This window comes from Lepidothrix coronata, unplaced genomic scaffold (assembly GCF_001604755.1).
Source record: "Lepidothrix coronata isolate B3197 unplaced genomic scaffold, Lepidothrix_coronata-1.0 Scaffold322, whole genome shotgun sequence".
NCBI lineage: Eukaryota > Metazoa > Chordata > Aves > Passeriformes > Pipridae > Lepidothrix > Lepidothrix coronata.
Genome location: NW_016690502.1, coordinates 438,489 through 452,701, shown reverse-complemented (window position 1 = coordinate 452,701; position 14,213 = coordinate 438,489). Strand labels below are relative to the sequence as shown.

Genomic DNA, 14,213 nt, shown 5'->3' with positions numbered 1-14,213 from the left:
TGCTTCTAAATTCTTAATGAAGGCTATTTAAAAGTGTGCTTTGTGACTTCTTCACGGAAAATTATTACTTTTGCGGTGTTTTTGCAGGAACACGGCCATGATTTTCTCCTTTCTCATTAAACAGTCACCTAAATTTAGTCCTAACAAATCCAAGGTGTTCTGCTTCTAATGCTTAGATGGTATCATTACAGGTTATTGTCATTTTACCTGGCTCTGCATGTTAAGATAGATGAGACTACAAGAAGGGTTACATTTCAAATTGTTCAGATCTGCCTTTATTTATAGCCTCAGTAGACTTACAATACTAAATCTTTTAACAGTACCCTACAAAGTACTGAAGGAATCCTTTTGCAGGTCTAATTCATTTAGCACCCTACCTGCAGTAAGATAGAGGCCTGAGCTGGTTACCAGTCACAAGTTACAGCAATTGGCTCCAACACAGCAACACAATCAGACATGTGCTTCCTATTTTAAGAAACAGTTCTGTTCCTCCACACTTTTTTTTTGTTTAAATGAGTAATTAATAATTAACTGAAACAAGTTACTACAGGATATCCTGAAATCCCTGAAGTCTTTAGCTCAAGGTTAGCAGTCTTCTTAAACTATACAGTCCACTATTGCTAGTAATTACAGGTTTCCTCAGCTGGCTTGTATTATAGAGGACCTGAAGTTATTTCACTGTATGGTTCCTTCTGGCACTGAAAATAGTTATTCTATGGATTTAAAATAAAAGAGGGTCCATATGGGATGGCAATGCTGCACAAGTAAACTGTAACTAAAACCCAGTATCAAGTCACAACACCTCACTTTGCTGCACATGCATTGGCCATCTAACTCATGTAGCTAATCACAGAAATAGCACAGCATACCTCTACAAATAGCTCAGTATAGAAATCTAGAATCAACACATTAAGCAGGAATATAAGACACTATTACCATTTAGAATGAAAAACTGCCCTCAAAGCAGGATCCTTTTCAGCAGGTTCTTTCAAACCTGGTTTCATTTTTGTTGCTTCCTCGAATCTTTTCCTGTAGAAAGATGTTCTAAATTCTCAGAGTACAACTACACTGACAATGCCAGTAGCCTCCAATGACAAGCAATAATACTGCTGTCACTGAGTGTATGTCTTAGCAAAAGGAAATGTCAGGTCATGAGCCTTATAATATTAAATGCATCTCATTGTGAATAGGATAGAAATTAGACTAAAATTATCGTACCCTGGAGTCAGTAAGATCATACTATACATGGGATAAGTAGGTAGGAAAAGGCCACTAGCATTTTTAGGTAAATAAAAACTCATACTCTTGTTGAAGCAGAAAGTTCTAACCGGACGAAATTTTTAGAGCATTTTGTCTCTTAGCTAACAGGAAAATTTACAATTCCCTACGGTTCAAGAATTGTTTGTCAATCCCTATATTGGGACTTTTCAATCAATTTCACTCTACATACACAAAAAAAGAGGTAAAAGTAGATTCCATTAACTAATAAAGAACTGCAATACTTCTAGGAGGAGAAATAAAACTAGAAAAGCTGTGCAAAATGGGTAGTACCAAACTGCAGTAGACTTTACAGATTCCACATGTTTGTGGAATGCATGCTCACAGTTTTAGTTCTACGTCAAAGTATTTTCTTTTGCCTTCATGTACTGTAGAAGACCACTATTCTGTTCTTTCAAAAACACACAATATAATGAGGACATCAGCATGGGGACAATGTTTAGCATCACTTTTGCTTAACCTGCTTAAGCCAAAAAACTTCAGTCAAATACTGGAAGAGCACACTGAAAAAATGACATCTTTATGGATTTCTTCAACTGCTATTAAAAGACCAGAGGGTTGTTAGATGCTTCTTACAGTATCCTTCAACAAAATCAGCAAAAAGGAAACCTGATCATCTAGATTAATTAATTAATGGGCAAGTTGATTTGTGTCCACTGGCAGTGAAGGCATTTGTGGACGTATTAAAAAATCAGAAGGAAAAAAGAAGCAAGATCCACTACATTTTCAGGTCTTCCTTTACATATCACAAAATGCTAAAGGTATAAGTAATTTTTTGTATTGCTTTACTCTGAGAATAACCCTTAAGTTTAGAGAGTTGTTTAGAAGAGCTTGGAAAAGGCAATTTCTCAATAATGTGCTGGGTTTAATTTCTCAAAAGGATTAAAAAAGAAAATCCCAACTTAAAACCATTTGCCAAGGCATATTCCCCTACAGTTTCTTGAGATCACTTACATTAAGAACTATCTCTCGTATGTTCTTCACATAAAGCATCAGGTAGTCTCTGATATATCTCTCTCTTTCGGCATGAGGTATGGAGAACCAGTTGGTTGAAATTGCTGCTTCATTTTCATTGTTACCACTCCATAGAATAATTGATGGATGAGATTTTAAACGTCGCACCTGAAATACAATTTACAGTTTCAGGAGTCAAGCAAAATTACTTATCTTCAAAATTTTTTCTTTTTAAAAATCACTTTGTTACTACTTGAATTACAAGTTCACACGCATATTACATATACTTAGCCTACAATTCCTATTTTTAGCTGCACTGTTCACTATTCCCTCAGCTTGCCACTAGGCTCAAACTTTTGTAACATACACTTTCAGAAAGGCAAACTTCTAACATGCTGACATATATCTACCATATGCACATGTGTACCTCCATCCTCATCTACTTAGACACATGTGAAGGGTAAATTCTGTACAGTCTGCTTGACTGACTGCTCCTGTAAGTAGTAGAAGATTTACCAAGGTTATGTTTTATGTATATACTGCTACATAAAGGTACACTAATAAACACTTCCAAAAAACCACTTCTGAAAAGCTAATTTATACAGTTGGTCAATCAAAAATAGATAATGGGAAATAGAACTTTGACACATGGACAAAATACCTGATGAAGAACTTCTGCTCTTACAGATGCTAAATAATTCTGGTCAGTTGGATAAAGTGCACAGGCAAACATAAAATCCTGCCAAATCTACAGGGAAAAGAAAAGATTAAAAAAAATCCATTAGCAAATTATTTTATATAATTGAAAAATATACACTTATTGGGATGCACAATCCGGTTCAGACAGAAGTTATTTATTTTAAAAAATTAAACTTAAATGTTTTATTTGTTATTCTTGGAAAGCACCACCAAGACAGTCATGTCCTCCTTGAGGTTCAGTATGTGCACACTCCACTGTGGTTGTCCTCAATATCAGAGGAATCAGATCCTGACAGCCTACACTGAGGAGTGCAATACTGCTCAGCAGGAGGAGTTCAGTAAGTTTCAAAAGAATAATTAGAAACATGAACATGGGGCAACTTGCAGCTGAACAGAACAATTCTGTATTACTACTTTTCAGGTGTAACACCAAATCCCCATTACTTAATGAGAAGAGACAGTAATTCTTCCAGCGTGGTATCGAGCACACTTAATCGATGTCAGTGTACTCATTAAGAAAACACTTCCACACAAAATGAACCCAAAAAATAGCAAATCTTACACAGTAAGAGGGGCAGAAACAAACTAGATCCTCTAAAAACACAGTGATTTTTCTCTTCAAAGAACAATCAAGTAGATATCATTGAGAACAACAAGCCTTTCAATTCAACAACAATAAACTCCATTTGTACCTTGAAGGAGAAGAATTACAAAAAAAAGGGGGAAGGAAAGAAGCCCAGTGAGATGGTTAAGATTTTTTGTTTACCTGTTCTGTTTATTAAACTGCTGTAACTTTGAGACTCCTGCTAGTCTATCTCAAATGTTAATGGAAAGGCCTCTACGAGGAGCACATTAACCCAAAGGAGTCTGTAGGAGACTACACTTTTCTGAACACCATACTATAACAGAGAGAGACAGACCAGTTCCTCATGTAATTGCATTTTGATTGCAGTGAGAACGTGCTTTTCCATGGCTCTTTTCAGCATACATTCCCTAAAAAACCTGAAGATAGGGCACAAGACAGTGGGGGGTAATGGATCTATTAGTAACTGTTAAAATCCTAACACTGTACACAAAAGCAAAGCTATTGCCAAAGAGTACTCATAATCCTTTAGTGACTGATTGTGTGGAGTCAAAACTCTCTGTTGAAAGAAACTTTCTCTCACTATTTCCCTCAGTGAGCTATCACTGGCTTTCCTTAAGCACAGTTTGACACCAAGGCACTTTAAAGCCTTTGCAAGACCATCAGAAGAAACAAAACCAAAAACCTCCATCACCACCCCCTCCAGAATAAGGATCTGATTTTCTGCATCTACTTGCTATTTTGGCTGTTAAATAGGATCTAAATCTTGTATTGAGCACTGTATAAGCACAGATCTAAGTGGCCTACTTAAGGTGCCTAGTGTAAAAAATGAAAGAACTGTAAGTCTTCAGAAGCCTTGAAAATCAGGACACTCATTCAGATGACTAAAATAGATGTAACTTTTTTTTTCCCCAAGCACGTATGGAAGGCAGCAAAGTATGAGTTCTGTTTCCCTGCTTTTTATGCTGCAGAGCAACACCAAACACATTTGCCAGGATTTTTAATAACAGATGCAATTTGGTCTTCATTCATCTAGTTGCTATTTCATCAAAACTTATTAATACGTGTCTCCAAGCTCATATAATTGAAGGTACTCGTCTAGTGATTGCAATAGGTGTTCCCCTTACTGCTACATTTATAGTCAAATGTAGCTTGTTCAAAATGGCCGTCTGGATGAAGCCTTCCATGTTTGACTTTGGGACAAATGAAAAGTTTGAACCAAAAAACCCCACACCTTTTCAGCAATTGCTATAAAGGAAAAAATAGTTTTAAAAGAAATAAAATCCATTTCCACAACTGAGAAAAGCATGGCTAACTTCTACAGACTTCTGTAAAGTCTCCAAAATATCACTTCTAGATTCAACAGACAGCCTTTTTAATCAGAAACCATTCAAATTAAAAAGAAATTAAAAAACCCAACCAGCCAACCAAACAAAAAAACAGGTTGATCTAACTTCTCGGGTTGATACTTTACAATATCCTTTGGAAAGATGGTTAGAATGCATGTATTAATTCTCTTATTTTTGTTCATTTAAAATGAATTTTCATTTACAGGTTCTTGTCAGTTTTTAAATAAGTGTTCTGCATTTATTGCTTTTACCATTATTCCTATTTCATCACAAATATCGTAAAATTCATCTTGTTCATATACTCCTCCTCCCCAAACCCGAAGTGCATTCATGTTAGCATCTGCTGCAGACTTCAAGAGTAGCCTTAATCTGTAAAATACAAGTTTTGTGAAACTGTATCACTTAGGAGTTTCTAAGGTTATACAAACAAACAAAGAAACAAATACCCCTACAAAAAAAAACAAACAAAAAGGCCAAACAAAATCACAAAACCTAAATCATTAGCAGGCAAACTAAGACTTATAACTTTGACAGAAATTATCAAAATACTCTGGTTTCTAAGCCTGCATGCCTTGACAGAGCTCTCAAAAAGTAATTTTTTGTGCAGAAAAAGTTGCTTGTTCCTGTTAATACTTACAGAATAGATGGAGTGACACAGGTGAGTAAGTGCTTTTACAGAAGTTTTGGCATGACTAGATTTAGAAATACTCTATTTTATTAATCATATTGTTCATTTTCTTCTTAGATATTACTTGCTTTGTATGTCAATCACTTGAATTCATATTCTCTTTTAAACACAATCAGAAAAGTATATTCTCTTTGTGAGTTCCACAATGCATAGTGAGAACAGTGGAATGAGAGGGTGAGGAGAAAGACCGAGACCCTGAATCTCATTTTAAGGGTTTCAGGCTCCAGACATTTGTCCTTAAATCATACTGGCAGCCTCTAAATTGCATATGAATGCACATTGCAGCATGCTCTGTTGTCCTGATTCTCCAACTACCCAGAGCAAAGCTTAGTCAAAGTACAGTATAGTCTCCATAAAAATACCCAAAAGGCCAGTAACCTATGAACTACAAAAAAATCACCTTCCCATCAGTAATCTCACTTACATGCCTTGACACTCCAATCTATTCATGTTAATAAAGCCCTAATTCTGAAGCCTCCAGCCCCCAATAATTAGTGTACTACCTTCAAAGCAGTTCCACCCACTAAAGCCAACCTTTCATAAAGGTGTATAGAGAATCAGGAGGAGGAAAACATGATCCTTTATCCTTAGAGAACATCAAATGTGGCTTACGTGTCATAGGTCACCCTGTCCTGGAAAGAATCTGCAGGAATCCAGTTCGAGCCCTTCAGAAAAATGGGTCGGCCATTGATTCTGAAGTAGAAACTCAGACCTGGTGAGCCAGGAATAGGCTCCTGAACGAGTTCTACTGTCCGAAAATAAGCCTGTGAAGACATGAAACTTAGATTTAAAGCTGACAAAAATGAATTAAAACAAAATTAATACAGAAAACCATTACAAAAAGAATTGAACTGAACACTAACAGCATAGAATTTGTCAAGGAGTCAAAAGACATGGTCTTATCTCTAAACTCCTACTTGCTTAAAACACACTGTAGCAGGACTGAAAATAATTCTTCCAATAAACCTGTTCACTTTTTAAAGTTACTATCATATTAAGAGAGAGAGAAAGCATGAGCAAATGACTGTGCATATGCACACATGTATGTAAGCAAGAGACAGATGCAGGTTTGCTTGCTGCAGAATTCAGTTAAAATTCCAGCTGATGACCAGTGGGAGGAATACAGTGGTTGCACTAGATCAGAGACACCATTCAATCTGCAATATGCTCCTCACAGAAGGATGATCCAGTAGCTCAGTTGTAAGTCCTGCCCCTAAACGCCTATCTTCAGGTTCACCTAGTAAAAGCAAAATCTTACTCTTTTACTGCCCTGAAATGATATCTTTTTAATTGCTACACCTATTAAAAAGGTATGCATGCAAACACAATCACGGTTCCCAAGTGAAGGGCCCTCTGGCCTTCACAGCTGCTTTTGAACAGCAAGGTCAGCAATATGGTTTCAAAGAGACCACTTCAGCTAAATAACCACTAACTTCGTGTAAGGTATTAAAGACCATTCCAGATAAAAGCACATCTCAAGCAGAAGCCAAACTTTTACAGCTGCTCCTTCAGCCTAATATATGACACTGTGTACTGTAGATGCTGAAACAAGAAAACATTCCTTTGTCCCGTTGCAGGTGGAATAAAAGTTCTTAGGAAATCATTCCATATTTATTCTGGGACCTTACTTCAGTCAAAGCTACAATGCTGCTCTAAGGGGTATCCTGATTGCACTGACATAAACAGTCAATTCTACAGTCATGAGAGAGCACTTGGTTCACTGCAATAGTACTTTGCTCTGTCCCCTTATTTGTACAGGTGTCTTCCCCATCTGCCATGGAGCAGATGAAGAGCAGCTGCCATGCTTGCTTCTGTGCACCTGCAAAGTGTTACAGAAAATATCCTGTTCAGGGAGGCTTGAAACTTCTTTTTTTCCTGCATCCTTGTTCCAGTTCAACTTATCCAAGCCAGAAAGAAAACTCTTTTTCTTCATTGTACCTGTTGCTCTTTTGGGACAAATGAAAAGTCTGAACCAAAAAAACCCAAACCTTCTCCGCAATTGCTAAAAAGGAAAAAATAGTTTTAAAAGAAATAAAATCCATTTCCACAACTGAGAAAAGCCTCCTATTAGGGAGATAACTGGGAAATTAAATAAAGTAAATAAAGTGGAGGAAAGCCAATAGCGAATTTCAGCCAACTCACACCAAGCAACAGGTTTGTTGGTGTGAGTCAGGAAGGCAAGAACCTCATTTTTTCTAGACTACCCCTAAGATAGCAACCACTCCTCCCTCAGATGACTATTTGCTTTACCTTTTCAAAAGGTCAGCTAGTAAAGTACAGCCTGTTCCCTCTCTGCCACAAGCTGAAGTTGAGGCAAGTATCTGTCAGTAAATCAGGCTAAAATTAACCTAGTTAAGTGCAAGGGATATACCCGTCTTTAAGACGAAACTTATTTCTTTATTTCACAGACGAAACAAGGCTGGGAAAATTACTAATCCCACTATGGGACTGCATTTTCTAACCTTTAATTTTATCAAAAAATCACACATATAGACAGCAAACTATTTCCAGAGGTAGGGAAGTAAAAGAAAATTACCACTTATTTGCTTCCTCTTTGGTGCTTCTAAGTCAACTGAACAATTATTAACCAAACATCTGGACAGAGACAATGCATATGACAAACCAGATGCATGAGTGGAGGCTGCAGAACACTGACCTCAAATTGAACCAAATTGGTCTCTGCATTATGGCAGAGACCAAAAGATAGAAACTGAATGAATTAAAAAAACTGGATTGGCCCAAGTCCTGCAGTTTTACAGTCTTGCCCAGGGACAACAGTGCATTATTGGCAAGTGGGACTCAGCATCCATATCACTAAAGAAACTCTCAGCTAGAGAAAAACTACTAAGTCAGGCCACTGAGAACATTTCAGATTCCCAGTCCAATATCTCTGTGCACATATGTGCACTGAGGACAGTGTGCCCTCCCTTTTTTCTGCTGCAATCCCATTGCTCACTGGGTTGGTTGAATATAGGTCAAAATGATGAACTTAGCTTTAGGACAAGAGTCTTACATCCAATCCTAGAATTTTGCAGACTTATTTTAACATGAGAAGTTGAATTAAAAAAAATAACCATTACAAAAATTACCTTCCTCAGTGAATTCAGTTACTTGGAGAAAAACTCAGTCTCTATTGTGGCTCTTTTTTACTGCACAAAGTGGAATGGGATTTACAGTAAGGGCTCCAAAAGTATTTGGGACGTCCTCTTCATCGATGTCATCAGGCAGGTTGTGACTGTCTCAGAGTGCATTTGTAATAGAGTATTTATATTACTAACAGAAGTAATGTGATATCGCTTTATTCATGTTCAAGTGGAACTGGTTGAATCCGAGGCAACCTAAGAGGCTGAAACACTCAGCCAGGACCACCCATACAGCAAGAGCAAGAGGAAAAGCTCCTTAGCCTCAGCTCACATTCCCAGACTTCCAAGGTTCAGTGCCTTTGTGTTTCCAACTCCATTACTCCCCAGGGGCCCATCTGGTAACACAGCCCATCTTCCTGTTCCTACAGCAGCTTCCTTCTGCCTCGTGGGGTAAAAGAAGGGCAAGGGGAGACAACTAGCATCTGGTATGCTTAGTTACATGCCTTTCTGGCTACCAAAACCTTGGCCACCTTGAAATCTGTCTGATAGAGCTTGCTGCCTGAGGGCTGAACATTTCTCCCAGTCTTGGAGCACACTGAAGAGGCTCTCTAGCCGCCACAGATCAGTCAGCTGGTTCTGTGCATAATTAAGAAAGAGATACCTGTCTTTTTAAGTCACATACAAAGGCTTTGTACACAGCTAAGTGACCTGTGGATCACATTTGGCATTCCCAGATTTAGCAGTAGGAAAAGTAATAAGGATGAAGATGCCTAGAGCTGAAATAAGATCACAGAATGCCCCAGTGACCTAACAAATTAGCATGCAGCATGAAAGCGGTGTGAAAACTACAAAGCCGAAAGGAAAGACTTCTGCAAGTCATACTAAAAGGCCTGGGGGGAAAAGAGGGTGTAAAGGGATGGAGGGAAAGACAGCTAGAGGCTGAGATCTTTCAAGTACTAAAATAGCCTAATGAAACAAAAAACTCATAGTAGAGTGCTAAAGAAATAAGCATACAGAAAGATGGGGAAACAGAACTGAAAAGCAAACAAATGGAGGCAATGAAAGAGGTAATAAATTCCTTGATGTAGGCATGGCAAGCAACTTATCAATAGCAAATAGGACTGGATAGACCCTCACTCAAGACAATCAATTTCACTCTGAGATAACTTCTGGCTGTGACTTTGTTTCACATTATCCTGAGAAACAAACTCTAAACCAAAATACTGAAATGGAAAACCAAAACCAAAACCAATCCCATCTTGGATATTGGCTTTCTTCTGTTTTGGTTTTCTGCTACTCTGAACAGGAATGAGTAAGTACTTCCCTCAGCCAAAGAAGTTCCCAGCACAGCTGGTTAGAGCTCTATAGAGCTCCTGAAAGTACATACTGGAAGACCACCCAGAAATATTCCTGAAGGATTAGTTAATGTTTTGAAGACTACTCTAACATGTCAGAATCCAGAGAGTAGTTCAAGTTAAGAGTAGCCAAATCTGACATAAGATCAAGCTGTGTTTTCTCACATGTACAATTCTCATCCTTAGGTTTTTGCCTGTCCAAAGTAAAGTAGATGCTCATATGGAGACAAACCACTTGTGAAACGTCTCACCAATAATTTTTTTTCTTAAAAAAAAAGGTGGGAGTGGGTAATGTATTTCACCTGAATACAGTCTGTACTAGATAGACAACAGAACCGATAACAGAACAACTTTCAGGAACATTAATCCCTGTTTGTATCTCCTGAACTACTCAAAGTTCTTGTTAAGCCATATGAGTGTTGCTATTTAGTCCTGCTGACATAAGAGAAAATTGTGCTAGAACATGAGAAAACTGCATACAGAGCCTTTTTCCACTCATACAGCTCTGGGTGGGGGTGATGGTGTGCTGGTGCCCCTGTCAGAATCCAAGACAGAGATTCACAAAATACATGAAGGAAGACTAGACGTAACAATATAAAGCTTTAAAGGCTGGTTGATTTATAATGCCCACTGTGTGGTGCATTTGCTTTCTTTCCCCCTCTTTCCCCTTAAGGAGAAAAAAAGAACAGGCTTCTAAATATCTTTTGAAGACCTTGAAGTCCCTAAGATCACATGCCACAGAGCTCTATGAAGTATTCTGACACAACCACACAAATGGAACTGATTAGCTTTCCTGTCATTGTGCATTTTTCACACAGTAACAACAGAATTTTCCTTTCTATAGGCTTTATAGCTGTATTTCCCATAACTAGTTTTTCCAAGCATAATATAATGTGTTTACTTGGTGTGGGTTTTTTAATTGTTTCAAAATTAAATCACTAATAATAGCAAAGAATTATTATTATGACTTCATAATCAAACTAAGGGCTAGTCCTATAATGACCAGGACTCCCGAAGCTATTGCTTTTTCATAGGGTTTTTTCACATGAACAAATGTTATGGCAAATAACAGTTTTAGATGCCTCATGACCAGACTAATTTTTAGTGAAGCAATATACATCAGAACCACCTAATAAATGCATAAATTTACTTGGTTATTTCCACATATTGATGGCATAAGGAGCCCAGCCTAATCTCTATGATTCTTCTTTTTAATGGACAAGTGGAAATTACCTCTCTAGGGTTCTTAGCAAAACCAAACAGATAATTAAACAGCCAGTGTGTTACAGGAACCCCAATGTAAATATCCCCCAAAATTACCTTCATGGATATATTTAAGATGCTACCTCTTCTTAAACCTGAAGCACATCTATCAACATTCTAATAAATGAATGTATGTTAAGCTTTTAGGACTGTGTCTATCGCGTAACTTTTTTAAAAACTGAATTAACAAGAAAAATCTCAGTAATAAACCTTTCACATAATCTACAGAAATCTAAAACGATTTTTCAAAGCCACCAGCACAGTATATTAAGTATATCTCTTTTCTGAGATTTCCATCTAACTGTAAGCCATCTTCCAGTCTCAATACAAGTAAGCATCCATACAAGCTAAGACTACCAGAAAACAGGTAACAGGTAACCATACATTGTGACATGAAAAAAAATCTTATTTCTCATTAGCATTTTCACATGCATATTACAATCCAATAAAATATTAAAGAGCTCTAGATACCTGCTGTGTAGAGTGGATGTCCTACCAGCAACAGTGCAATGCCAGATGTAATTAAGCAGAAGGGCTCACCTTTGAAAATTTCTCAATCTGGTATCCTGTCTCCATGATAAAAGTTGTTTTCATGTTGTATCCAGTTTGCTTTCCATGTCCATTTGGCCACCAAGCCTCTACTACAGAACTCTTGAACAGACAAGAGAGAAAGTCAGTGCAACATGTATAAAAAGAGGCACAAGATGCACCTGTGGGCTCAGATGTCTTTGAGTGAATTACCACAAGTGTAATGAGCTTTTGTGCTTCAGCTGTGGTAGGCTAATTGGGATTTCATCAGCTGCAGCTCTGAGGTGAAAACCATTTAGAGAGAAGTATGATTTCTTCCACTAAAGTCCAGGCTGCCACTTCATCTTGTGTCCACAACAGGCCATGAGCACACATACACATGCATGCACACACCTAGCTGCTACCTGTCAGCTGAGGCACACTGACAGACTACTCCTCCAAACCCCAAATATCTGTGTCAGGAGCAGACATAGTTCACTAGCCTCTGAATCATGCACCTCCTCTCACCGATAGCTTTTAACTATCACATGCAACATTCTATAAACAGTGGGGACACTTTTGAACTGCTACTACGGTAATATGTGACTACATTGACTGCTTCACTTACTTCAAGCTTTTCAGACAAATTCTAAGTTTCATTCTTTCTTTTCGGTGTTTCCTGCTTTTTCTCTAAGCTTCCTAATCACACCATTAGTACTCCATAACTTTTACAAACATAAAACACTACCTCTAGAACGACAGAATGACTCAACTTTCTCATTTTTCTAATCATTGAGTAATATTTATATCTTCATTCCAGCAGCCTGCTTCTGCTGCTCATCCTGTTGCCAGCATTTGCCAGTTGAGTGCACAACACAGAAATTGTGGAAAGAAAGCAATAACGCATGCAACAAAACAATGCAGGGATCAGCACTAAATAGAGTCATGCAAGGAGTGCCTCATCTTTTCAAATAAATTGAGGCCAGAGAGCAGCCCAACAATATGTTTTGCTGTAGCCATACTTGGATGCAATCATAATGTATCTACCAACGTTTCAGCTTCCCTGATACAGAATTATCATAACTGCTTGTGCAGAAGTACTAATCTCTGTGTTGCACGGATACAAATGGAAGCACAGAATCAGCGTGTGCCTCAACAACAAGGGAGTGTTCGCAGCTGCCTGGAAGGACTGGAGTGTCTCATTGGCCACTAATGATGTCATCCCTATGCTCACCATTAGCTGATAAGCAAAACACTGTCATGTTGGCAACATAGCACTTTGTGTGGCAACTGCAGGAAGACTGATACACATCTTGGGTGATACGCACCACTCAAACACCTACCGACTCTGCAACGTAATCTGCAATATACTCTCAACTAGAAATTAATTTCTGGTGAGGTCTCAGTATCCAACATGCACCACACATATCTGTGTACAGACTAAGGGCTCTGTTAGCCTCATCGATACACGAGAACACATTTCAGGGCTTCTCGAAAATCAGCTGATGTGAATTCATGCAGCAAAGCCTTTTGTGCACAAAGAATAATGAAACGCTGCTGCCTCTGCTCTGAAGGAAGTGCTTCCTCACGAGCTTGCAGTTGCACTACATTAACAGATCTCTTCTGAGGTTGGTGGTGGGGCAATTATATACACAAAAATAACGTCTGAAGTTTCACTTTGCAGTTCCTGCTTAATGTAATCCATTAAAAGGCTAAGCAGAGACTAATGGTTGTTTTAAATGAAACCGGGTATTTGCAATTGCTCACGTAACTTGCATATCTGACGACAACAGTAACAAAAATTGTATGTTTGTATGCTTTTGTGTCAAAATAAAACAAAGCACATAAGTATGCAAGTCACTGAGTGTGCACACTAGAACATAAACACCCTGCTTGCCTCTTAACACATGTTTTCTCTCCACTCAAAAAACTGACAAGTGAACTCAAGAATACACACATAAGGCAGTCAAACTGGGAAAACAAATGCAGAGTTACACAGCAATATATAAAACCAGAAGAGCCAGTAAAATACAGAAAGATTTGAAGGCTGACTCTCAACTGTTATTAACTGCCAGAATGGTCAAAAGCCCCAAATTCCTTCTCACAGCACATCACTCTCCCACAGATCTAACTGTCCCGTAGCAGTGAAGCAGACAGCAGCTCCCATGGAGAACAGCCAGGGCTCCCACTCTGCCCACTGGGCTGAGCCTGGGCTGTTAGGTTCAGTTCTGCAGTAGGGAACTGCTCTCTGTGCAAGTTCATACCTCTTTGTGCCACACTGGGCTCACTGCCTAATTCAATACACCTACCTACTCGTCAGCTAGAACAGACATAGTGATTTTCTTAATCTCCCAAGCCTTTACATCTTTCCTTAATTATAATGGCCAGTCTTTGCGAGCGAAGATTTGGGAAAGGTCATTAACCCTTCGAGCCTGCGCAGTGGATTTTTTAGGT

The 14,213-nt window shown here is 38.4% G+C and overlaps 1 protein-coding gene across 1 annotated transcript in view; it reads right to left on the bottom strand.

Annotated features, from left to right (window-relative positions):
- Positions 1-2,232: 2,232 nt before the first annotated feature.
- Positions 2,233-14,213, bottom strand: part of LOC108508890 (beta-mannosidase-like) — a gene marked incomplete at its 3' end in the record, with an annotated part of 30,010 nt that continues 18,029 nt past the window's right edge. The window contains exons 7-11 of the mRNA XM_017838043.1: positions 11,793-11,903; positions 6,164-6,315; positions 5,115-5,232; positions 2,894-2,980; positions 2,233-2,400 (exon numbers count right to left, since the gene is read on the bottom strand). Coding sequence (XP_017693532.1) covers positions 2,233-2,400; positions 2,894-2,980; positions 5,115-5,232; positions 6,164-6,315; positions 11,793-11,903 — 636 coding nt within the window. The remainder of the gene's footprint in view (positions 2,401-2,893; positions 2,981-5,114; positions 5,233-6,163; positions 6,316-11,792; positions 11,904-14,213) is intronic.